The sequence below is a fragment of the Geotrypetes seraphini genome, chromosome 3 (assembly GCF_902459505.1).
Source record: "Geotrypetes seraphini chromosome 3, aGeoSer1.1, whole genome shotgun sequence".
NCBI classification, from domain to species: Eukaryota; Metazoa; Chordata; class Amphibia; order Gymnophiona; family Dermophiidae; genus Geotrypetes; species Geotrypetes seraphini.
The window spans coordinates 11,424,623-11,449,245 of record NC_047086.1 but is presented as its reverse complement, the minus strand read 5'-3'; the positions used below and the strand labels follow the sequence as shown (position 1 = coordinate 11,449,245).

Genomic DNA, 24,623 nt, shown 5'->3' with positions numbered 1-24,623 from the left:
AAAAAAGTACTTTTTTAAGTCTGCGTATGTTGAGAAAAGTTAGATCATTATTCCATCAAGAACATTATTCAGTGTTGGTACATCAGATGTACAGTACACTGGGGAATCCCTTTGGGTAAATTTGGCCAGAGGGAAGGACAAATGCCTGTATCTTGGCATAGTGTATAGACCCCCAAAACATCAAGATGACCTAGATATGGAACTAATTGGAGATATAGAGAATATCACCTTGCAGGGGGACACAGTATTGGTAGGTGACTTCAACATGCCTGATGTGGATTGGTTCACACTTTCCTCTGCTTCCGGCAGCAGCAGGAAGCTATTAAACTCTTTGAATGGAGCAAGACTCAGGCAACTGGTAATTGAACCCAACAAGGGATCAGGCAATTCTGGACCTGGTACTTACCAATGGAGAAAGTATCACAGAGGTCTCGGTGGGTGAAACTTTGGCCTCCAGTGACCACAATATGATACGGTTCAATCTCAGGAAAGGATTCACGAAATCTACCACACTGACCAAGGTTCTCAAATTCAAGGACACAAACTTCCAAGACATGGGAGACTTCGTTCACCAGGCACTACAAAGCCAAGCAGACACTGACAGCGTGGAAGAAATGTGGTCAACTTTGAAAGCCACCATACAGGAAGCAACAAACCGCTATGTTAAATCAGTGAGCAAACGGAGTAGGAACAACAAGCCACAGTGGTTCTCTACGGAGATCTCAGACCTCATCAAAGAGAAGAAAAAAGCATTCGTCTCTTACAAACAATCAGGGACACAGGACTCTAGAGTAGAATATCTGGCCAAGTCAAGAGCAGTCAAAGCAGCAGTTAGGGAGGCCAAATTCCACATGGAGTCTCTAGCAAAGAACATCCAGAAAGGGGATAAATCTTTATTCAGGTATATCAGTGACAGAAATAAGAACTCGGGCGGGATAGTACGTCTCAGAAAACCAGACGGAGACTATGTGGAGACGGACTCGGATAAAGCCCAACTGTTAAATAAATACTTCTGCTCAGTCTTCACCCGCGAGGCGCCGGGAATCGGCCCTCAGCCACAAACAAGGGTTAAACCAGTTGACCCGTTTAGTAATTTCAAGTTTACACCCAGCAGCGTCTACTGCGAGCTGTCAAAAATCAAGGTCAACAAGGCAATGGGGCCTGACAACTTACACCCTAGGGTGCTCAGGGAGTTGAGTGATGTCTTGGCGGAACCGCTATCCGCACTCTTCAATCTCTCCCTTAGTACAGGTAACGTCCCGATGGACTGGAAGACGGCTAACGTCATTCCACTCCACAAAAAAGGCTCCAGGATGGAGATGGCAAATTACAGACCAGTGAGCCTCACATCAATAGTGAGCAAACTAATGGAAACCCTAATCAAACGCCAATTGGACAGGATCATGGACGAGGAGAATCTACAGGATCCCCGCCAACATGGATTTACTAAAGGGAGATCCTGCCAATCCAACCTGATCAGCTTCTTTGACTGGGTGACGAAGAAGCTGGATGCTGGTGAGTCCCTGGAAATCGTCTACCTGGATTTCAGCAAAGCATTTGACAGCGTACCACACCGTAGGTTGCTGAGCAAGATGAGTTCTTTAGGAATGGGCGACACATTGACCAAATGGGTTGGGAACTGGCTTGGAGGTAGGCTTCAGAGGGTAGTGGTGAATGGCACCCCCTCCAAAATGTCAGAGGTGATAAGTGGAGTGCCACAGGGCTCCGTCCTTGGCCCGATCTTGTTCAACATCTATATAAGAGACTTGACAGAAGGGCTCCGAGGTAGAATAACATTATTCGCCGATGATGCCAAACTAAGCAATGTAGTGAGCAAAAGCACAACAGACAAAAATTCAATGGCAGACGATATGATGCATGACCTACTTCTACTGGAGCGCTGGTCTAGGTCCTGGCAACTCAGTTTCAATGCCAAAAAATGCAAAGTCATGCACCTGGGGAGCCGAAATACATGCAAGGTTTACACCCTAAATGGCGAGATCCTGACAAGAACTAAAGCGGAAAGAGACTTAGGGGTGATTGTCAGGGAAGACATGAAATCTGCAAACCAAATGGAGCAAGCTTCATCCAAAGCAAGGCAAATCATAGGCTGCATACGCAGGAGTTTCGTCAGCTGCAAACTGGAAGTCATTATGCCATTGTATAGATCCATGGTGAGACCGCACCTGGAGTACTGTGTGCAATTCTGGAGGCCGCATTACCGCAAGGATGTGCTGAGACTGGAATCGGTCCAGAGAATGGCCACCAGGATGGTCTTGGGACGCAAGGAGCTCCCATACGAGGAGCGGTTAGGGAAGTTGCAGCTCTACTCACTCGAGGAACTTAGAGAGAGGGGAGATATGATCGAGACATTCAAGTATCTCACGGGCCGCATCGAGGTGGAAGAGGATATATTCTTTTTCAAGGGTCCCGCGACAACAAGGGGGCATCCGTGGAAAATCAGGGGCGGGAAACTGCACGGTGACACTAGGAAGTTCTTCTTCACTGAAAGGGTAGTTGATCGCTGGAATAGCCTTCCAATCCAGGTTATTGAGGCCAGCAGCGTGCCAGATTTTAAGGCCAGATGGGATAGACATGTGGGATCTATCCGCAAAGATAAATAGGGAGGGTCATTAGAGTGGGCAGACTTGATGGGCCGTGGCCCTTATCTGCCGTCTGTTTCTATGTTTCTATGTACTTGCCCAGCTGGACTATTGTAATTCTGTTTATATGGACATCAAGCAGGGTAGTCTAAAATGACTACAATTAATACAAAATACGGCAGCTAAACTCATTTTCGGGAAAAGAAAGTACGATCATGTTTCTCCTCTGTTGAGAAAGCTTCACTGGCTCCCTGTTTGTTTTAGGATCCAGTTCAAATGTGCTTGTGGTGGAATGACGCATTATGACGTCAAAAAAGGGATTGGGATTTGGGGTTCTGATGGGTCCTCTTAAAGATTTGTTCAATAAATCTTTAAAGATGGGAGAGGTTCTCTGGGGTACTTTCAGAATCATCGAAATTACAGCAAAGAGTGGATAAAATTGAAATGGATTTAGTGCAACAAAAACAGAAAATGGATTCAGTGGGGATACAAAACCAACTTTTGATGAAAGAAAATGGAAATGTTAACTTCAAATTGGAAATGTTGGAGAACGTTTCAAGAAGGCAAAATCTGAGGTTAATTATTTTCCTAAGATCTAATCTAATCTAATCCTTAGGTTTGTATACCGCATCATCTCCATGTTTGTAGAGCTCGACGCGGTTTACAGTAGGAGAAATAGGAAGGAACTACAACAGAGGGTTAAAGGTAGAAGTGTGAAGAAAATTTAGAGGACTTGGGATGCCAAGATATAAGAGTTTCCTTGATTCCTAAGTTGGAGGGAGACTTACATTTTTTGAGAAAAGCCAGGTTTTCAGATGTTTGCGGAAAACTTGGAGAGAGCTCAAGTTCCGAAGATATTAAGTTTTGGCTCTTGATATGTTTAAGAGATATCTTACTGAGATTTTGAATGTTCCTCAAAACACTTACCCCCCTGTTTCAAAAGTCTATTATCTTCCAACCGGGAAAAAGAAAACATCTGAAGAGCAACAGACCCTGGAGATGGATCTGTTGGATCTCACAAATATCTTAGAATCTTCAGCTTCTGAACAAATAGAGGTAGCTATACTCTTTGTTCAATTGGGATTGGACTCGAATAGAAACTGGCTTCTAAAGATTTTCTTTAGATATAAAGATAAATGATTCTTGAAACAAAAAATTAGAATGTACCCAGATGTTTCTTGAGTAACCCCAAAAAAGAGGAAATGATTTATTTTATTAAGACCTCAGATCTTGAAACTGGGCGCTACTTTTGTATTAAGGTTTCCTTGTAAATGTTGTGTTAATTTTCAAGGAGTTAGATACATTTTCTTTGATTCTTCACAGTTATCAAGATTTATATTGAGTAAAAATGTAATTTCTGCAAGCACTCCTAAATGTAGATGCTGGGCTAATGGCCCTGTCAATGTGAGACCTCTGGAAAACACGCCAAAATTTAAAAGGGGAATTAAATCAGAGGAACAAACTTTACTGTCCATCTCCGGAGTTCGACCTCCCTTCAACACTTCAGAAAACATTTGAAAACTTGGCTTTTCTCCAAAATGTAACTCCCTCCCTCTCCATTATTCTAAGTCCCCCTTTTTCCTTCTGTTTACCAATTTCCCTTCCTCTTTCCATTGGAGTTCCCTTCTTTTTTAATTCCTGTAAACCGTGTCGAGCCCCACTTCTGTGGAGATGATGCGGTATATAAACTTAAGGTTTAGTTTAGTTTAGTTTAATCATAGCTTTCTAACATCTTTGTAGCACTTTTTGTTGCTTAAGTCCCAATTAGGTTTTTTTTTTTGTATGGGTTTCTATTTGTTTACATTTAGCTATGATAAAAACTTGAAAGTTTGTTCCTCTGATTTAGTTCCTCTTTTAAATTTTGGCACGTTTTCCGGAGGTCTCACATTGGTGGGGCCATTATTATGGCGACGTCTTGTAGTCACTTCCGGTAGCGCATTTAAATCCCTGCTAGCTGTGCGTTCCAGACGCCATCTTTTGTGGAAGGAGACACAATTTTTGTGTTTCGTTTTGAGAGGTATGTTTAGCTTTTGCACATGAAAATACTTTGATGCAATCTCATTCCGTTTACTGGTCCAATCCTCCATTCTGAGCTTACTCGACTACTGTAACATCATTTATTTAGGGTCCTTCAAAAAACCATTCAAAGACTCAGAATCATCCAAAACTCGGCAATCTGACTGATTTTTGGGTTAAAAAAATGGAAACACATAACTCCCTACTACCAAAAACTCCACTGGCTGCCCCTTGAAGCAAGAGTGCTGTTCAAATTTGCCTGTCTGTTTCAAAGCCATTCTTGGTTTGGCCCCCATGTACTTGGTTCCCCATTTTAACTTAGATTGTTCATCTATACCCACACGCAGAGTACATCTGTTTAACCATCCAACACTAAAGATCTGCCGTTACAAAAGATACCTGAACAGAACACTTGCTTTCCAAGCAGGTCAACTGAACGATTGGATGGGTAATATTATCACGCACTCCTCATCCTACCTAAGTTTCAGAAAATTAGTAAAAACAAACTTGTTTAACTGATTTGTAACTGAGACCTCTTAAGCCTTATCTCTTCAACACTAACCAAATTGTTTCCCAAGATCTCTTATGCCTTACCTGCATCCTGCTCACCTGCATTTTGATGACTTTACACTGTACCTATATTGCTGATTGTCCAGCTCTTTATTGCAAACCGCCTTGAACTACTACGGCTTTGGAGGTATATAAGAATAAAATTATTATTATTATTATGATTTGAGTATTTCAAAACATTTATGACCTTTTCTACTTTTGTTCCATTGCATTTTAGCTCACGATCGGAGATCACACCCTGAGGCAGCATTATGTGAACGATAGCCATCGTTGTTGGTCCGACCAAGCTATTGACAAAAGATAAGTTATTTTACATATATAAGTGTGACCACTTGGCGATATATTTATTGATTTTTTGCTACATTTGCACAACATAGAGCCATATTTGGCCCTCAGGGAGGTTTTTATGCCAATGAGGTTCTCTGCCTAAACACCTTAAGCCACAGCTGTGGTGTTGAGAGGGCTTTGTCTGAGGCTTTTCCTCCCGGTAGAGCCTCATCTGACTCATGTTCTAGTTCTTTATACCTTCCACACAACCCTTTGTGAATGTGTTTATTGTAAAAATCTTCAGTGGGAAGTTCACTGTTTCTGAGTTATTGATATCACAATTATGGAATGCCATGCCAAATTATTTATGGGAAGAATCATCGCTTGACCGTTTCAAAGCTATCCTAAAAACTTTCTTATTTAGACATGTTCAACCTATACCGTATTTTCACGCAAATAACGCGCACCCGTGTAAAACGCGCACACGGGTATAGCGCGCAGAAATCACGATGATATGTACAAAAACTTTTGTATACCGCGCTCACGGGTATACCGCGCATGATGCCCGACGCTCCTTTCGCCCGCCCTGACTTTCCGTGCGCTGTCCCGACTCTCCGTTCACCCCCCCTGACTTCCGTGCACTGCCCTGACTTTCCGTGCGCTGTCCCGACTCTCCATTCACCCCCCCTGACTTCCGTGCACTGCCCTGACTTTCCGTGCGCTGTCCCGACTCTCCGTTCACCCCCCCCTGACTTCCGTGCACTGCCCTGACTTTCCGTGCGCTGTCCCGACTCTCCGTTCACCCCCCCTGACTTCCGTGCACTGTCCCCCCTTGAAGTCCTGTCCCCCCTTGAAGGTCTGTCCCCATCCTGAAAGCCTGATGCCCCCCCCGACGTCCGATACATCCCCCCCCCCGGCAGGACCACTCGCACCCCCACCCCGAAGGACCGCCGACTCCCCAACAATATCGGGCCAGGAGGGAGCCCAAACCCTCCTGGCCACGGCGACCCCCTAACCCCACCCCGCACTACATTACGGGCAGGAGGGATCCCAGGCCCTCCTGCCCTCGACGCAAACCCCCTCCCCCCAACGACCGCCCCCCCCCCAAGAACCTCCGCCCGTCCCCCAGCCGACCCGCGACCCCCCTGGCCGACCCCCACGACACCCCCACCCGCCTTCCCCGTACCTTTGTGTAGTTGGGCCAGAAGGGAGCCCAAACCCTCCTGGCCACGGCGACCCCCTAACCCCACCCCGCACTATGGTCGGGTTGGGCCCATGTGCCTCAGGCCGCGCCCCCAGGTGGGACCTAAGGCTCCAGGGCCTATTCTGATTGGCCCACGCGCCTTAGGCCCCACCAGTAGGCGGAACTTTAGGACGGATGGGCCAATCCGGCCTCATTCCTTCGTTGGCTGCCTGCCGGACAGGCGGGTTTGGCTCCCGTCTGTCCGGCCAACTACCAAAGGTACGGGGAAGGGGGGTGGGGGTCACCAGGGGGGTCGCGGGTCGGCTGCGGGGGCGGTCGGAGGTTCTTGGGGGGGGGCGGTCGTTGGGGGGAGGGGTGTTTGCGTCGAGGGCAGGAGGGCCTGGGATCTCTCCTGCCCGTAATGTAGTGCGGGGTGGGGTTAGGGGGTCGCCGTGGCCAGGAGGGTTTGGGCTCCCTTCTGGCCCGATATTGTCGGGAAGTCGGCGGTCCTTCGGGGTGGGGGTGCGAGTGGTCCTGCCGGGGGGGGGGATGTATCGGACGTCGGGGAGTCGGCCGGGCAAGAGGGCTTGGGCTCCCTCTTGCTCCGATCGTGGATGCGGGTGCGGGTGGGAGCGCGTGTGAGCGGTCGTTCGGGGTGGGGGTGCGAGCGGTCCTGCTGGGGGGGTGAATCGGGCGGGGTGGGAACTATGTTTAAAAACTTTTGTATACCACGCTCACGCATATAACGCGCGAGGGGTATGCGCGGTAGGTAAAAACGCGTATAACGCGCGCGTTATATGCGTGAAAATACGGTAATCGCTCTCCATCTGCAACTTTGACCAGCACAATCTGAATTCCCTTTCCTAATGTACTCTCCCACTGCCAGTGGGAGTGTGTTGGTTAGCAGCACTGTGTTGGATGGCAGCGGGAGAGATTGGGCATCTAATAATAAATAATAATAATAACTTTATTCTTGTATACCACACACCCACAAAGATCCAGGAGGTTCACAAAAAAGAAGAACTGGACAATCAGTGAAATATACATATTGGACATGATAAAATTGAAGTTAAGAACAATTGTGTAATAAATTTATCAAACAGATATGGTTTTAAAATCCTTCTAAAAGCAGTATTTGAAAACATTTGAAAGATCAAAGGAGTCAACCAAGAATTCAGTTTTCCTAATTGAAAAGCAAATGTCTTATTTAAAAATCTCTTGAATCGACAGAACTTGATAGAGGGGTACATAAACATAAGATCATTACGGATATTTTTTAATGATCTATAACAGGTAAATTGGGAGGCTAAGTAACATGGAGCCAGACCAAAAGAGCTTTAAAACAAAGACAACTAAACTTAAAAAGAATATGTGCTTCAAAAGGCAACCAATGCAGCTGCTGATAAAAAGGACTGATATGATCAAACTTCTTCAGACCAAAAATTAAACGCACTGCTTCATTTTGTATTAAATGAATACGTTTTAGATGCCAAATAGATAATATTACAATAGTCAAGAATTGATAAAATTAAAGACTGTACCAAAAGTCTAAAAGAGGCGAAGTCAAAATATCTTTTAATAGTTCGTAATTTCCAAAGGGTCCGAAAACATTTTTTTATCATGTAGTCCGTATGCTCTTCAAATACTAATCGATGGTCTAGCATAACCCCCAGAATCCTAATAGAGGAGACAATATCAAAAATTTGGTTATTAATTAAAACTTGTTTATCTGAAATAATGTCATTTGGACCAGCAAGAAAAAATTTTGTTTTTTCAGCATTAAGTTTAAATTTACACATCCAACATTTTATCTCAGTCAAAATGGCTGAAATCTGAGCTTTTATGTCCACTGTAAACGATGTCATGGGTAATAACATGGTAATGTCGTCTGCACAAATAAAAAACCTAAGGGCTCCTTTTACGAAGCCACGTTAGCAGCTTTATCGTGCGCACATTTTTAGCGTGCGCTAACACCTGCGCTAGCCAAAAAACTACCGCCTGCTCAAGAGGAGGTGGTAGCGGCTAGCACGGCCGACAAATTAGCGCACGCTATTATGCGCGTTAAACCGCTAACGCGACTTCGTAAAAGGAGCCCTAAGTTTCAATTCTTATAATAAGTTGGCCAGGGAGATCAAACAGATGTTAAAGAGTGTAGGCAATAGTGGAGATCCCTGAGGGACTCCACATAGTTGCTTATAGTCCCTTAACATATACCATATAAGATCTACTTTGTAAAAAACCTTTAAACCATTTCTGAACATTTCCAGTAATTTCTAAAGACTCCAAACAGGCCAATAGTAGTTCATGATCAACCAGATCAAATGCACTACTCAAGTCCAACTGTAGTATCAAAATACTTGAACCTAAACTAAATTGTTTGTATAAATAATTCAGTATAGCGGCAAGGACTGTTTCTGTACTATGGCCAGCACGAAAGCCAGATTGATGGTCATGGAGGATGTCAAATTTATCCAAATAATTGACCAGGTCGGCATTCACCAAACCCTCTAGCAGTTTTACAAACAAAGTAATACTAGATGCAGGCCTATAATTAGTTTTATAGGCAATAGATTCCTGCTGCCGGAGGCTGTGTTGGTTGGCGATGGACACATACAAATTTTGTGAGTCTTTTCTACTCTCCGCCAACCTCATTTGCATGATCGTTTTTTGGAAAATTATTTGCTTTTTTAAAATTGCTACTGTTTTTTTACGAATCTAGGCCTAAGTCCAGTATGACGCCATCCTGCGTGGGTTCCATTACCAACTGCAATAGGGATACCCCAATCAACATCTGAATGTCTATTATTAAATCTCTGTCCACTTCTTCCGTCTGTGAAGGAGGCCTGTATATTATACCAATGTAAATATATTTACCATTCCCTCTTTCCAAATTGATCCACAGTGCCTCTTCCTTGCAATTGTGTGGCTTTAATATGATCTTTTCTTTTCTTCCTACCCTGTCTTTCCTGAACAGATTATAGCCCGGTATAGCTACATCCCAGTCGTGGTACTCTTTGAACCACGTTTTCGTGATTGCTACTATATCCAACTTATCATCTTCCATCATAGCTTCTAGATCCAGAATCCTGTTTCTCATACTTCGAGCATTGGTATATACTGCTTTCCAGACATTGCCCCCTTTCCCAATCTGTGTAGAGGTATTCTATGATTTACTTACCTGAGGGCTTTAGCTCACCTTGTCCCATTGCTTCTAGTTTAAAGCTCTTTTCAGTAGATTAGCCAGCCTGCTGCCGAAGACATTTCTTCCCCTTTTTGATAGATGGATACCAGCCTGCTCACCAGCCCTTGTAAAATCATCCCATGGTCCAAAAAGCCAAAACACTCTCAACGACATCATCTATATAGCCACGCAATCATCTCCAAGATGTGAGCTTCTCTCTCCTGGCCTTTACCCTCGATAGGGAGGATGGATGAGAATACCACCTGCGCACCTTCTCTCCCAGAGCCACAAAGTCACTTTTGATACAGGGGTACCTGGCAGTATCCTTAGTGCCAACGTGGATGAGTAGCATTGGATAATAGTCATCAGGCTTGATGAGTCTCAGCAAGCTCTCCGTAACATCTTGGATTTTGGCATCAGGCAGACAGTGTACCTCTCGTGACATCATGTCTGGTCTGCAGATGTATGCTTCTGTACCCCTCAAAAAGGTATCGCTAGCTACCACTACCTTAAGCCTCCTAGTGGGCACGGATCCATTAATTTTGGGGATTTCAAGCTTTGGTCCTTCCTCTCCCTTGGGATGCTTTCATCTCCTCCACTTCTAGGACAGCATACCGGTTCTTCAATTGAAGGGCATGGGGAGTCAAAGCATCAATCTTGCAGTGTTCCATAATCTGAGTCCACAGCCTCATCTTCCCCGCTGCTGGAAATCTTTGATGCCTCATGAATCATTTCATCGATGCACCTCTCATTCTCACGGATGCTTCTCAGTCTTGCCACCTCCTTTCTCAGTTCCTTTACTTCCTTCATGAGAGACTGAAGCTGAAGACAGCTTGCACATAGATAGCAGCAGGGGTAGCATGCTGGACATGGAAACAGGGTAAGAAAAAGCAGAATAAAAAATGCCTTCCTGCTGCCCCTTAAACGATGCCATCCTGTGCGGGTGAGGTGCCTAATCCATCTACTGGCAGGACCAGCCCTGTTTGGCCTCAATATAGCACTTGTATAGTAGTGCTATGAGTAATAACTGCTAATGGTCCTCTTCCTTAGAAATTATTTTCCCTAATTGATATCTTCCGTACATCAATATATACATTGTTTATATTCATTTTGAGATGCTGTGAGTCACCTGAGCTCTTTTGGTTCTTCTTAGGGGGCATGTAATAAGAAAAAATGAATCACAAAGACCAGCTGCAGCTCTCTGACATTGTTGGCAAAGCTGCAACCTTATCTTACTTTTTTTTTCCCTATAGCACTCAGCAGCTGTCAGAACAGCTGCTGGAGCCAGTTTTAGACAAATGTAGCTGCAATTCCTTGTTGATTTCACTGGGAGCAGAGTTAGAAGGTTACCTTGGTGTTCTGCAAGTGAGCCAGGCCCGTGCAAGCATTGGCCAGAAGGAAGTCTCCACCCAAGATGGCCATCTTATTTCCAAACTGCATATCCTTCATTGGGCCATCGCAGGACTTTAGCTCTCCAATGTTCACGATGCCACGGTGTACCAGGAAAGCAGTGTGGATCAGTTCGGTGATTTCAGCAAGACTTCTCTGGCTGTAGGCATTAAAAAAAAAAGTGGGGAGGGGATAGAGAGGTTACGCCTGGCAGATTGGAGTCACATTATAATAAATACTGCAGCACTGCATTCTTTCTGTGTTTACTTTTGGAAATACAAAAGAAGATGATCAATCTAGGACTCAGGTAGACGGGAGGACAATTTCTGGATATAGAATAGCTTCATCATAAGCAGGGTTTCCACCCATGTGAGCCAGTCCTGGGATCACTCTCTCGTTTTTAGGTAATAAATAGTTAGCAGAGAGACATTTGGAAAACCCAGGGCGACTCAAGTTGGCAGCTACACAAGAACTCCTGGCAAAATGAAAACCTTGCTCTCTCCTACTACAGTGAATTTGTCCCCATTAAAAAATAAACAAAAACTCATGAATGCAGTGTGGGCAAGCCGAACACTGAAACTGCCAGGCTACAATTTGAAATGAATTCTGTATATAAACAGCATTGTGTTTGCTGCTTTTTAAGTGAGCTTTGAGCGCTGCGGTTTACAGCGAAACCTCAATAAGCTGCAGGCCGCCTCCTCTGGGTAGCATTATTTCCAAGTTTGAATTTTTCAAGCCATTGCGAGAGTGAATGTACACTGTTCACATTTTTTGTAAACTATAATGGAAAACGTCTTGATAAACTGCAGGTGGTCAGCTAGATTATTAATTTGGTAAATACAAAAAGGTGCATTCAGAAATCTAGCAATTTGTTACCCAATCTGATCATTCTTAACCCTTCTAGGAGTACCAAGTTCCCTAATTGGTAAAATATCTGGAAACCCAGGAGGTAATAAACTTCACTTACTAAATACTGTACTTTTATTAGATAACAGAAATCACACATGACATTAGCAAGAGAAGTACTATAGAAAACTCTTGGTTACTGTAATTTTTCTTTATTAAAAATGCTACTGAACAAAGGTGCCCATATATTATTAGGAACCAAACACACAATCTGAGCAAGTCCAAAGTTAGGCACTGATTAATATTCTGTAAAGGGCACACCCAGATCTTGTGCTGGATTTATGCCTTCTAAAAGTCAGCACCCAAATCAGGCAAAGGGGGAGAGAGTGGCGCAGTGGTTAAAGTTACAGCCTCAGCACTCTGAGGTTGTGGATTCAAATCTCCCCATTGCCCCAGGTACATTAGATAGATTGTGAGCCCACCGGGACAGACAGGGAAAAATGCTTCAGTTACTGAATAAATTCATATAAACTGTTCTGAGCTCCCCTGGGAGAATGGTATAGAACAGTGTTAGAACATAAGAACATAAGAAGTTGCCTCCACCGGGATCAGACCAGAGGTCCATCGCACCCAGCAGTCCGCACCCGCGGCGCCCCATCAGGTCCATGACCTGTCAAGTGTTCCCTGCCCTAAAAAACCTATCCTTACTTCTATCTGTATCCCTCAATCCCCTTTTCCTTCAGGAATTTATCCAAACCTTCTTTGAATCCCTGTTGTGTCTTCTGCCCCACCACAACCTCCGGGAGTGCGTTCCATGTGTCCACCACTCTCTGGGTGAAGAAGAACTTCCTGGCATTGGTTCTAAACCTATTCCCTTTCAGTTTCTCCGAGTGCCCTCTTGTACTTGTTGTTCCCCACAGTCTGAAGAATCTGTCCCTGTCTACCTTATCTATGCCTTTCAGGATCTTGAAAGTTTGTATCATGTCTCCTCTAAGTCTCCTCTTTTCCAGGGAGAACAGCCCCAGCTGTTCTAGCCTGTCGGCATACGAAAGGTTTTCCATACCTCTTACCATTTTCGTCGCTCTTCTCTGGACCCCCCTCAAGCAATGCTATGTCCTTCTTGAGGTACGGCGACCAATACTGGACACAGTACTCCAGATGCGGGTGCACCATTGCACGGTACAGTGGCATGATGACTTCCTTTGTCCTGGTCGTGATACCCTTCTTGATGATACCCAGCATTCTGTTTGCTTTCTTTGAGGCTGTCACGCATTGTGCTGATGCTTTCATTGTTGTATCCACCAGCACACCCAGGTCTCTTTCAAGGGTACTTACATCTAGCAATGTTCCCCCCATTGTATAGCTGAACATCGGGTTCTTTTTCCCAACATGCATGACCTTGCATTTCTCTATATTAAAACGCATCTGCCACTTTTTGGCCCACTCTTCCAGCTTCGTTAGGTCCCTTTGCAGGTTTTCACAGTCTTCCGTGGTTCTAACCCTGCTGCAGAGTTTGGTGTCATCTGCAAATTTGATAACCTCACATTTCGTCCCTGTCTCCAGATCGTCTATAAATATATTGAACAGAAGCGGTCCCAACACCGACCCCTGCGGAACTCCGCTCGTGACCCGTTGCCAGTCTGAGTATTTGCCCTTCACTCCAACCCTCTGTTTTCTGCCCGCCAACCAGTGTTTAATCCATCGGTATACATCCCCCTCCACTCCGTGGTTCCACAGCTTCTTAAGCAGCCGTTCGTGGGGTACCTTGTCGAAAGCTTTTTGGAAGTCGAGGTAAATTATGTCTATGGGTTCCCCTTTGTCTATCTGGCTGTTTATTCCCTCAAAGAAATGTAGTAAGTTTGTGAGGCAAGACCTTCCCTTGCAGAAGCCATGTTGGCTCTCCCTCAGCTGCCCATTTTTTTCCATGTGCTCGCAGATGCTGTCCTTAATAAGTGCTTCCATCATCTTACCCGGAACCGAAGTCAAGCTCACCGGCCTGTAGTTTCCTGGGTCTCCTCTTGATCCTTTCTTAAAGATAGGCGTGACATTTGCTATTTTCCAGTCCTCCGGGATCTCCCCAGTTTTCAATGATAGATTACATATTTGTTGGAGTGTTTCCGCTATTTCCTTTCTCAGTTCTTTTAGTACCCTTGGGTGGATTCCATCCGGGCCCGGTGATTTGTCGCTTTTTAATCTATCTATCTGTCGTAGGACGTCCTCATGGCTTACTTCTATTCGCTCCAGCTTTTCATCTAGATCCCCACTTATAATCTCCTCAGGTTCTGGTACATTGGATGTGTCCTCGCTCGTGAAGACCGACGAGAAAAACTTGTTTAACCTGTTTGCTACCTCTTTTTCCTCTCTTACCACTCCCTTTCTGGTTCCATCATCCAATGGTCCCACTTCCTCCACTTCTTCAACTACCAGTCCATGGACTAGTGCCGGTCCACAGAAATTTCCTGCCGGTCCACAGGGTCAGCATGTGCATCAGGCCCAAAACAGTGTTCTTCAACTGCTGGTTCGCGGTGCGACTGATGCGGTGTTATCTTCGGGCCGGCTCCCTCTTCCTCACTGACTCAGTGCACAAAGCCACGGGCAGCGGCTCCTAAGCACATCCTGCACCTGAACTGGAAGCCTTTTCTCTGATGTGGCAACATCAGAGGGAAGGCTTCCAGATGGCCCACAACTTAGCTCAGTGTTCTTCAACTGCTGGTCCGCAAGACCGAAGCCGGTCCACAAAATAATTCTTTTATTTCTGCCGGTCCATAGGTGTAAAAAGGTTGAAGAACATTGGTATAGAAAACTGAATAGTGTGATAACCAGAGCTGATACTGTGACATCATAATGCCTCATTCCACCAATGCCTAATCATCAGTAATGTCACAATGGCTGGATTGTCCTATTCTTGGCTCACATAGTAACATAGTAACATAGTAGATGACGGCAGATAAAGACCCGAATGGTCCATCCAATCTGCCCAACCTGATTCAATTTAAATTTTTTTTCTTCTTAGCTATTTCTGGGCAAGAATCCAAAGCTTTACCCTGCACTGTGCTTGGGTTCCAACTGCCAAAATCTCTGTTAAGACTTACTCCAGCCCATCTACACCCTCCCAGCCATTGAAGCCCTCCCCAGCCCATCCTCCACCAAACGGCCATACACAGACACAGACCGTGCAAGTCTGCCCAGTACTGGCCTTAGTTCAATATTTACTATTATTTTCTGATTCTAAATCTTCTGTGTTCATCCCACGCTTCTTTGAACTCAGTCACAGTTTTACTCTCCACCACCTCTCTCGGGAGCGCATTCCAGGCATCCACCACCCTCTCCGTAAAGTAGAATTTCCTAACATTGCCCCTGAATCTACCACCCCCTCAACCTCAAATTATGTCCTCTGGTTTTACCATTTTCCTTTCTCTGGAAAAGATTTTGTTCTACGTTAATACCCTTCAAGTATTTGAACGTCTGAATCATATCTCCCCTGTCTCTCCTTTCCTCTAGGGTATACATATTCAGGGCTTCCAGTCTCTCCTCATACGTCTTCTGGCGCAAACCTCCTATCATTTTCGTCACCCTCCTCTGGACCGCCTCAAGTCTTCTTACGTCTTTCGCCAGATACGGTCTCCAAAACTGAACACAATACTCCAAGTGGGGCCTTACCAATGACCTGTACAGGGGCATCAACACCTTCTTCCTTCTACTGACTACGCCTCTCTTTATAGAGCCCAGCATCCTTCTGGCAGCAGCCACTGCCTTGTCACACTGTTTTTTCGCCTTTAGATCTTCGGACATTATAACCCCAAGGTCCCTCTCCCCGTCTGTGCATATCAGCTTCTCTCCTTTTACCACATCCCGATTTCTAGAGTGGTGCAGTGGTTAAAGCTACAGCCTCAGCACCCTGAGGTTGTGGGTTCAAACCCATGCTGCTCCTTGTGACCCTGGGCAAGTCACTTAATCTCCCCATTGCCCCAGGTACATTAGATAGATTGTGAGCCCACCGGGACAGACAGGGAAAAATGCTTGAGGACCTGAATAAATTCATGTAAACCATTCTGAGCTCCCCTGGGAGAACGGTATAGAAAATTGAAGAAATAAATAAATTTGACAATATTTCATAACATTGCATGGAACTTCTGGGAACCCCCCCGATCCGTCCATCCCCCTTCCATAGTTAGACCCCTTTGGAGTAGTGTGTAATTAACTCCAATGCCTTGGTAACTAATTCATTTACATGCACACCTGCCCTGGGTGCCCGAATTTGGACAAGCTATATAAAGTCTGGGGGTACGTGCGCTATTGTCTGTGGGACTATGAAAAAAGTCAAAGAAATAAAGAGACCAGAAGCAGGAAGCCAAAGAAATCTCCAGCTAATAAGAGTTAAAAAGAAATCCAGGCAAACAGTAGACATAAAACAGAGAGACTAACAAGCCAGCCCAGTACCAGAATGATGCCGGTATCTATTGAGTTCATCAGATGGACAGCTAATCGACATTAAAGAGATTCGCTCTGGGCTGTCATGAATACAGCTGAGCTCCCAGGACAGATGGGGATCCCTAGCGATGAGCATCGCAAGGTGACGGCTCATTTCCCCAGCTGAAGGCAGATATTAATATCCTTAGATCAGCTCCACCTCCCCGGCCCTGTGTATTCAGGCAGAACCGTTATTCCTTCACGTACCGAGGCTTTAATGAAGCCAACCTAAGTTTCATCTCTGCCTTCTTTACAGCGGCATTAGAATAAAACCTGGAAAGACCACTTGGTCACCTGCTTCTAGATGCTTTCTGGCTGTGTGTTGTATATGAACACTACATTCACTAAATATATGCCTTCCTTTCTCTGTTAGCCTGATTTAGGACTTCCTGCTTCCTCTCCCCCCCTATATTTAAAGAAGTCTGAGCGCTGGTGAGAGAACCCTTCTGTTAAGAAGAATTAAGGCAGGGGTCAAAGTCCCTCCTTGAGGGCCGCAATCCAGTCAGGTTTTCAGGATTTCCCCAATGAATATGCATGAGCTCTATTAGCATACAATGAAAGCAGTGCATGCAAACAGATCTCATGCACATTCATTGGGGAAATCCTGAAAACCCGACTGGATTGCGGCCCTCCAGGAGGGATTTTGACACCCCTGGACTAAGGGCTCGGTTTTCATTCTTTGTAAGGGACTTGCAACAGCTACAGCAAATTGACATCACTCTGAATGCGGAAGTGCAAGGGATTGTTCTTGCATTTTTATTATATCACCACATGTAAGGGTCCTGGAGCATTCCTATTTCAACCTGTTGTTTACGCTTGAAGAAAGGTTGGCGTTGAGGGGTTGCAGCTGTTTAACCAATTTAAGTTTGATTACTTCATTGTTTTCAGGGGACCGGAAGAAAAAAAAAGCCTCAAGAAAATCAGAGCGGACAGCTTCAATTCTGCATTTTTTGACATGTTGTATAACAGATTACTTTTTAATGGGATTGACCCTATGGAAATTGTGCCTGCATTACTCACGCACATCTGAAAATTGGTAAAGGATACAAGAGGCCCACTCAGTACGGAAGTGATAGGGCAACATGATGCAGGCAAATTGCAAAGTGGGCTGGCTCCTAGGTTCAAGTTTTTTAAACCAGCACCCCCACCCCCTCAGGGCATCAAGAAATGAATCTTAATCATTTCTCTGTGCATCTCTACACAAACAGCATTCACCAATTAGTTTGCTGTTATGTAGAGGTGAGTTTTCTATCTGAGGGCTATTCTCCCATTACTTAACATGTATAATACGTATTTATAATTTTATTGTAATTGTCCTATTTTCCTTGGTTCTTTTTTGTTCTCCCTTTACATAAAGAACATAAGAAATGCCATACTGCGACAGACCAAAGGCTCCTCAAGCCCAGCATCTTGTTTCCAACAGTGACAAATCCAGGTCCCAAGTACCTGGCAAGATCTCAAAAGAGTAAAACAGGTTTTATGCTGCTTATCCTAGAAATAAACAGTGGATTTTCCTCAGTCCATACAAACTTTTAGGAAATGAGCCAAACTTTTTTTAAACCCTGCTAAGCTAACTATTTTCACCACATTCTCTGGCAATAAATCCAGAGTTTAATTACACATTGAGACAAGAAATATGTTCACCAGTCTGATTTAAATTTAGTACTTCGTAGCTTCATTGCACGTTCCTAGCTCTAGTATTTTGGGAAAGAGTAAACAAGCGATTCATGTCTACCAGGTTCCACTCCACTCTGTAGTTTACAGACCTCTACCATATCTCCCCTGAGCCATCTCTTCTCCAAGCTGCTCCAGCCATTTTAGCCTTTTCTCATATGGATGTTGTCCCACCTCCTTTATCATTGACATTGTCCTTCTCTGCGCCTTTTCTAATTCTACGATATCTTGAGATGTGGTAACCAGAAATGCACACAGTGCTCGAATCATGGAGCAATGCAAAGGCATTATAACATTCTCTTTTTTGTTTTCCATCCTTTTCCTGACCATTCCTAACATTCTATTTGTTTTCACTGCTATATACTTTCAATGATAACGCCCAGATCCTTTTCCTGAGCGGTGATTCCTAATGTGGAATCTTGCATCACATACTATAGTTTAGGTTCCTCTTTCCCATATGCCTTACTTTGCCCTTGCTCACATTAAGAACATAAGAATTGCCGCTGCTGGGTCAAACCAGTGGTCCATCGTGCCTAGCAGTCCGCTCACACGGCGACCCTCTGGTCAAAGACCAGTGCCCTAACTGTGACTAGCCTTCCCTGCGTATGTTCCGGTTCAGCAGGAACTTGTCTAACTTTGTCTTGAATCCCTGGAGGGTGTTTTCCCCTATAACAGCCTCCGGAAGAGCGTTCCAGTTTTCTACCACTCCCTGCCATTTTGATGCCCAGTTTCCTAATCTTGCAAGACCCTTTTGTAATTTTTCACAATCCTCCTGCAATTTAACAACTTTGATCAATTTTGTGTCATCAGCAAATTTAATTACCTCACTAGTTATTCCCAATCCGTTTCTAGATCATTTATAAATGTTAAAAAGCAACAATCCCAGCACAGACCCTTCTTCATTCAGGTCTTAATCCATAATAAGGCATTACTTCTTATCCCATGACTTTCTAATTTCCTTGGGAGTCTCTCATGAGGTACTTTGTCAAATGCCTTTTGAAAATCCAGATACACTGGCTTACCTCTACCCACAGGTTTATTCACCCCTTTAAAGAAATGTACACTTCTCCCTCCGTATTTGCGGTTTTCAGTTGCTGGCTCCTCCCCCAAATTATGTCAGCTTGCACAGAGAAATCACCGATTCCTAGCACTTTGTTTACCGTGTTTTGCCTCTCCTTCAGGAACAGGCCAAGTCTCCCACTATGTTATTCGCGGTTTCACCATAGTCACGATGGTTTTTAATAGAAAACAAACAACATATGAAAAAAGTTATTCACAGTTTTTCAGTATTCGCGGGACTGTTAATTCCCTATCACAGCAAATACAGAGAGAGAAGTGTATATGCTTTGTAATTTTGGGGTTTTTTTTATAACAGACTCTACCATTTTGCCTGGCACTGACCCTTCTATAATTGCACCAATCACCTCTGGAACCCTTTTTTAAAAATTGGCCACCTTCCAATCTTCTAGTACCATGCTGGATTTTAAATACAAATGACAAATGACAACAATAGCTCTGCAAGTTCATTTTCTCTCTTTCTGTTCCTCACTAGTTCAAGTATTAAGGGAACAAATATATTTTCGTTTAAATTTTGTTCTACTTTAAAATCTAAGCCTGGGAAGTTTGGTCGTAGGATGTTCTTTAACTTACACAGCACATGGCAGGTGATATCAAACATTTGCTAAATTAAATATGTCCCTGGCTGCTGAATGCTTCCCAGGAGAACTTAGTAATGATCAATATCCCGTTCATGTTCGATTTGTATGCCATGATTTTATTGCATGCTTGTTCATTTATCTATTTATTTTTTTACCCACAAGATTTTCTCTAGTTGGTGATTTCCACATTTACAGCAATATTTCTTTCAATTCACACCTGCCACATCTGGAAGAGATTTGTGGATTAGGGCTTGCTGAAACCAGAAGAATGTATATACATATGTAAAACACTTTCTTGTTAAGAAAATATATTCCCTACGACACTATGTGAATTTCTGCCGTGGAGATATACACTTCATGCCTTACCTATAAATGTCTGTAAATATCTTCTTTAATTACCATTTCCACATAACCATTATCTGGCTCTACTCATGCAAGTCACATACATTACCAGCAGCATGTCAAATAGGAGGTGACAATTATAGGCTATATCAATACACATTATGCCAGATGGTAATGAGCCATAAGCGAAGGGCCAGCCATCCAAAATAATCAGGTCATTTTCCACAGCAGTGCTGAAGAGGTTATGCTTTATTACACCGTACTCATTAGGTATACAGCATCAACATTAACGAGCTTTCCTTCATTTATTCTCCATCAAAGGCCCTGCTCTCACTAGCACTGTCAGATCAGTACACAAGGTTAAAGCCATTATGGCTGAGAAGAAATTTAAAGTTGCATCTAATGATGGATCAAAGGAAGGTGCATCCGTTTCTTCCTTAACAGCAATGTAGGACAATCATTGACGGCACTCTAAGATAATGAGTGAAGATGAAGAACTATATATACCATGTGCAGATCAAATGCATTTCAAACAGCAAGCTCTCATACGGCTTCCGAAATGCTCTGGAAATTAAAAAAACAGCAGCAGAATGATGGAAAACTAGATACACACTACTACTAGTACTATGAATTATTTCTATAGCGCTACCAGACGCACACAGCGCTGCACAGTCACAAAGAAGACAGTCCCTTCTCCAAAGAGCTTACAATCTAAACAGACAAGACAGAAAAACAGGATGTCATGGATACAGTTAAGGGGAAGGGTTAATCTGCTGGCTGGGTTGGAGGGCAGAGGGAAGAACAGAATAATCAAGCCATGACATCACTGATGAGGTTGGCTTTTATTGGTGGAATGAGGCATTATGACATCACAATCTCTCAGCTCTGCTTCCCAAAGACTGAAACTCTTCACACTACTACTGTGAATTATTTCTATAGCGCTACCAGATGCATGCAGAGCTGTATAGAGTCCCTGCTCCAAAGAGCTTACAATCTAAGCAGACAAGACAGATAAGAGAGCGCCATCCAAAGAAAGCCAGTATGGCAACATAAATATTAACAACCCAAGTGGTTCAAATCCAAAATACTCATATATAAAACACATATACCACTTAATGTGATAGGTGCATCAGAAAATACTATATAATAGTTCAGAAAAAGGCCTCAGAATCGGAGCCTACGCGTAGTCCTATCATACCAGTATTATATACCAGTATGGCAACAGCTGCCAGCTGAATATCTTCCCAAATACACAGATTTGGACACCTTAAGGATTATGAGGCATGAAGTGAAGCACAAAAAAATACTGAGAGGACTGGAATGTTGACTCTTTCCAAAAATATCAGGACTAGGGGCAGTGGCGCAGCAAGGATGAGAGACGCATGTACCACTTCCCTTCCCCCATACCTCTAATGTTCCTGGCATGAGGAGCAACCCCCAACCTGTGTGGGCTCCACGAAGTGATATTAGAAGAAGAGCCCACGCAAGGGCGACAGCAAGGTGGGGGTTGCTGCTGGTGCCAGAAATGTTACAGAGGGAAAGGGAAGTGGCAAAGGAGCAGGGTGTGGGTGCTGCACCCTACGAATATGGCATCAGGGATGGACCGCCCTCCTTACTACGCCAATGACTAGGGGGCATGTGAAGAAGTTACTAAAAAGTAACAGGTTTCTGGGCTTGATGGATCTTTAGTATGCCCTAGTCCAGGGGTGCCCACACTTTTTGGGCTTGTGAGCTACTTTTAAAATGACCAGGTCAAAATGATCTACCAACAATAAAATTTAAAAAATAAACAAAGCACATTGAACGAAGAGAAAATGTTAATTATCATTTATATTCTAGGGTTTTTTCAAAGAGGTCAAGACAGATGACTTCATGCAATGTCATCTCAGTAACAACTATACAAAAATAGACAAATATACCCCCTCCCCTTTTACTAAACCACAACAGTAGTTTTTAGCACATGGAGCTGCGCTGAATGCCCCACACTGCTCTCGACGCTTATAGGCTCCCTGCGCTAAAATCTGCTACTGTGGTTTTGTAAAAGGGAGCCATAGTACAAAATATAGACAGCAGATATAAATTCGGACACATTTTGATCACTAAACTGAAAATAAAATCAGTTTTCTTACCTTTGTTGTCTGGTGATTTAATGAGTCTCTGATAAATGGGACATCCAGTGGGATCTCTAAGTGGGTCGAGCAGCACTCTGACTTAATGGGGTGGGACAGTAGAGTGGGAAGACTTGATGGGCTATAGCCCTTTTCTGCCATCATCTTTCTATGTTTCTATGATTGCACTTCCTTCTGACTGTGCATCCAATATTTCTTCCCTTCTTTCTGCCTCCTGCATGCTTCCTCTCCTCCAGACCTCATTCCATTCCCCAACCAACATCTCTCTCTGTTCCTCCATGAGCCCAACTTTTTCTTCCTCTCTCCCTGCCCCCTCCCCTTCTTTCTCTCTCTCTCCCTGCCCCCCTTTCTTTTTTCTTTCTATCTCTCCCTGCCCCCTTTCTTTTCTTCTGCCTCTTTCCCTGCCCCCCAAGCCAACTCCACCATAACTAAATGCCCCCAGCAAACACTTCCTCCTGTCTGCTCTTAATCTTATTTTCCAAATTATGCATTTTTCTCTTAGTTCCCTTCCCCCATTACAGCACATGCTCTCTCTCTGAGTTCCTGTCACCTTCACAGCCTATTTCTTCTCCACTGCCACAGCTCTACTTCAAGTTTCTGTCTCCATCAGTCCGTCACGCTTCCCTTTAGAACTTTCAGAAACTTCTGGCTCTTCATAGCACCATTCTCTGTCTCAGCTATTAACCCTTTCAATTCACTTCATCCCTTCAAAGTCCCCTCTATTCCTTCCCATGACTTCACTCCCAACTGTGTGCCAGGCCTGCAAGTCTTTCTCTCCGGAGAGGAAGTTCCAGGCCAGCCAGGCAGCGATTGGCTAGCCCAGAACTTCCTCTCTGACATCAAAATTGACTTGGGGGGGAGGGAAGGCTTGTGGGCCTGGCGCAGACCTGGCTTTTGCAGCTTCGGGGAAGCAGGGAGACCGCAAAGGCAACACGAGTCTATCACGGAGCCCGGTTTGGGCTCCACGATCGACTCACTTTGCCCTTGTGATCTACTGGTCGATCACGATCGACCTTTTGGGCACCCCTGTCCTAGTATGTCACCTATGACATTCTTAGGCTTAAAAGATATCGGCAGACCCCCTCATTCATACCCTTCTCCCCTATCAAGGCTCTTTTGTGTCTGTTCTACACATGCCTGCATTCCATAATTCTACATCTTATCTGACAGAGGTTTGCTCCAAATGTCCATCGTCTCGGTGAAAAAGTATTTTCTCATACTACTGTGGAATATCCCTTCCTTCTGCTTCAAATGATGACTTTTGCTTCTGATATTTTACTGAAGCCTGATACATATTTCAACATGTTTCCTAGTTTCCCTTTCCCTTCCTTCTTCCAGAGAGCTTGTCTTTATATTTTTCAGTATTTTCACCTATGAGAGTGATTTGAACAGTTTCATAAAAAACAAGTTAAATCAAATTTTTTTAGCAATATTTCTCAACATAGTAATACCCTCTTGTAAAGATTGTAGATTGTTCTCTTCTAGAGAAAGAATGCTTTTAGGGAGCACTGCTGAGTTTTGGAATATATTACCTAGTGAAATTAGAAATTTGTCCAATATTGGGTTATTCAGGAAGGTTTTAAAGACATTTCTACTCTACTACTAACTGCTCCTGACAAGTCAACTGGCCATGTCTAGCTCCTTGTAAAGACCTCTTTGTTACCTCATTGCTATGTCCTTCTTAACTGCCTGCCAATTTATACTGTACACTTCTCCCTCCGTATTCGCTGTGATAGGGAATTAACAGAACCGCAAATAACTTTTTTTTATATGTTTTTATATGTCTATTAAAATACGAATAACATAGTGGGAGACCTGGCCTGTTTCTGAAGGAGAGGCAAAACACAGTGAACAAAGTGCTGGGAATCAGCAATTTTCTCTGTAAACGCTTGGAATCAGCGATTTCTCTATGTAAGCTGATGTAATTTGAGGGAGGAGCCAGCAAGCTAAAAACCGTAAATAATCGAAACCGCAAATGCTGAAACTGCGAATACGGAGGGAGACGTGTATACTGTATTTATGCTGTAGCTTGCTGACTCTGGTCAGCCTTACCTCTTATGTAAACCGCATACAGTATATACCTAAATGGAAATTTTGGTAGGTTATGTTATGCTATACTTATTTCAGAAATATCTTTGACATGAGTAGGGCAAAAATTGGAATAAATATATTGTAAAGTATGTACTAATCGTTGAATATCCAGATGTATATGTTTTTATTATTGTAACCTGCTTGGAGATTTGTGGCTAAGCAGGATATAAATATGGGTTGGCAACAAACTGCAGATCAAATATT

The 24,623-nt window shown here is 43.9% G+C and overlaps 1 protein-coding gene across 3 annotated transcripts in view; it reads right to left on the bottom strand.

Annotated features, from left to right (window-relative positions):
- PDSS2 (decaprenyl diphosphate synthase subunit 2) overlaps positions 1 to 24,623 on the bottom strand; it is a 349,455-nt gene that overhangs the window by 114,357 nt on the left and 210,475 nt on the right. For all 3 annotated transcript variants that reach the window (XM_033939273.1, XM_033939274.1, XM_033939276.1), the window contains exon 4: positions 11,171 to 11,369. In XM_033939273.1, the coding sequence (XP_033795164.1) occupies positions 11,171 to 11,369 (199 nt within the window). The remainder of the gene's footprint in view (positions 1 to 11,170; positions 11,370 to 24,623) is intronic.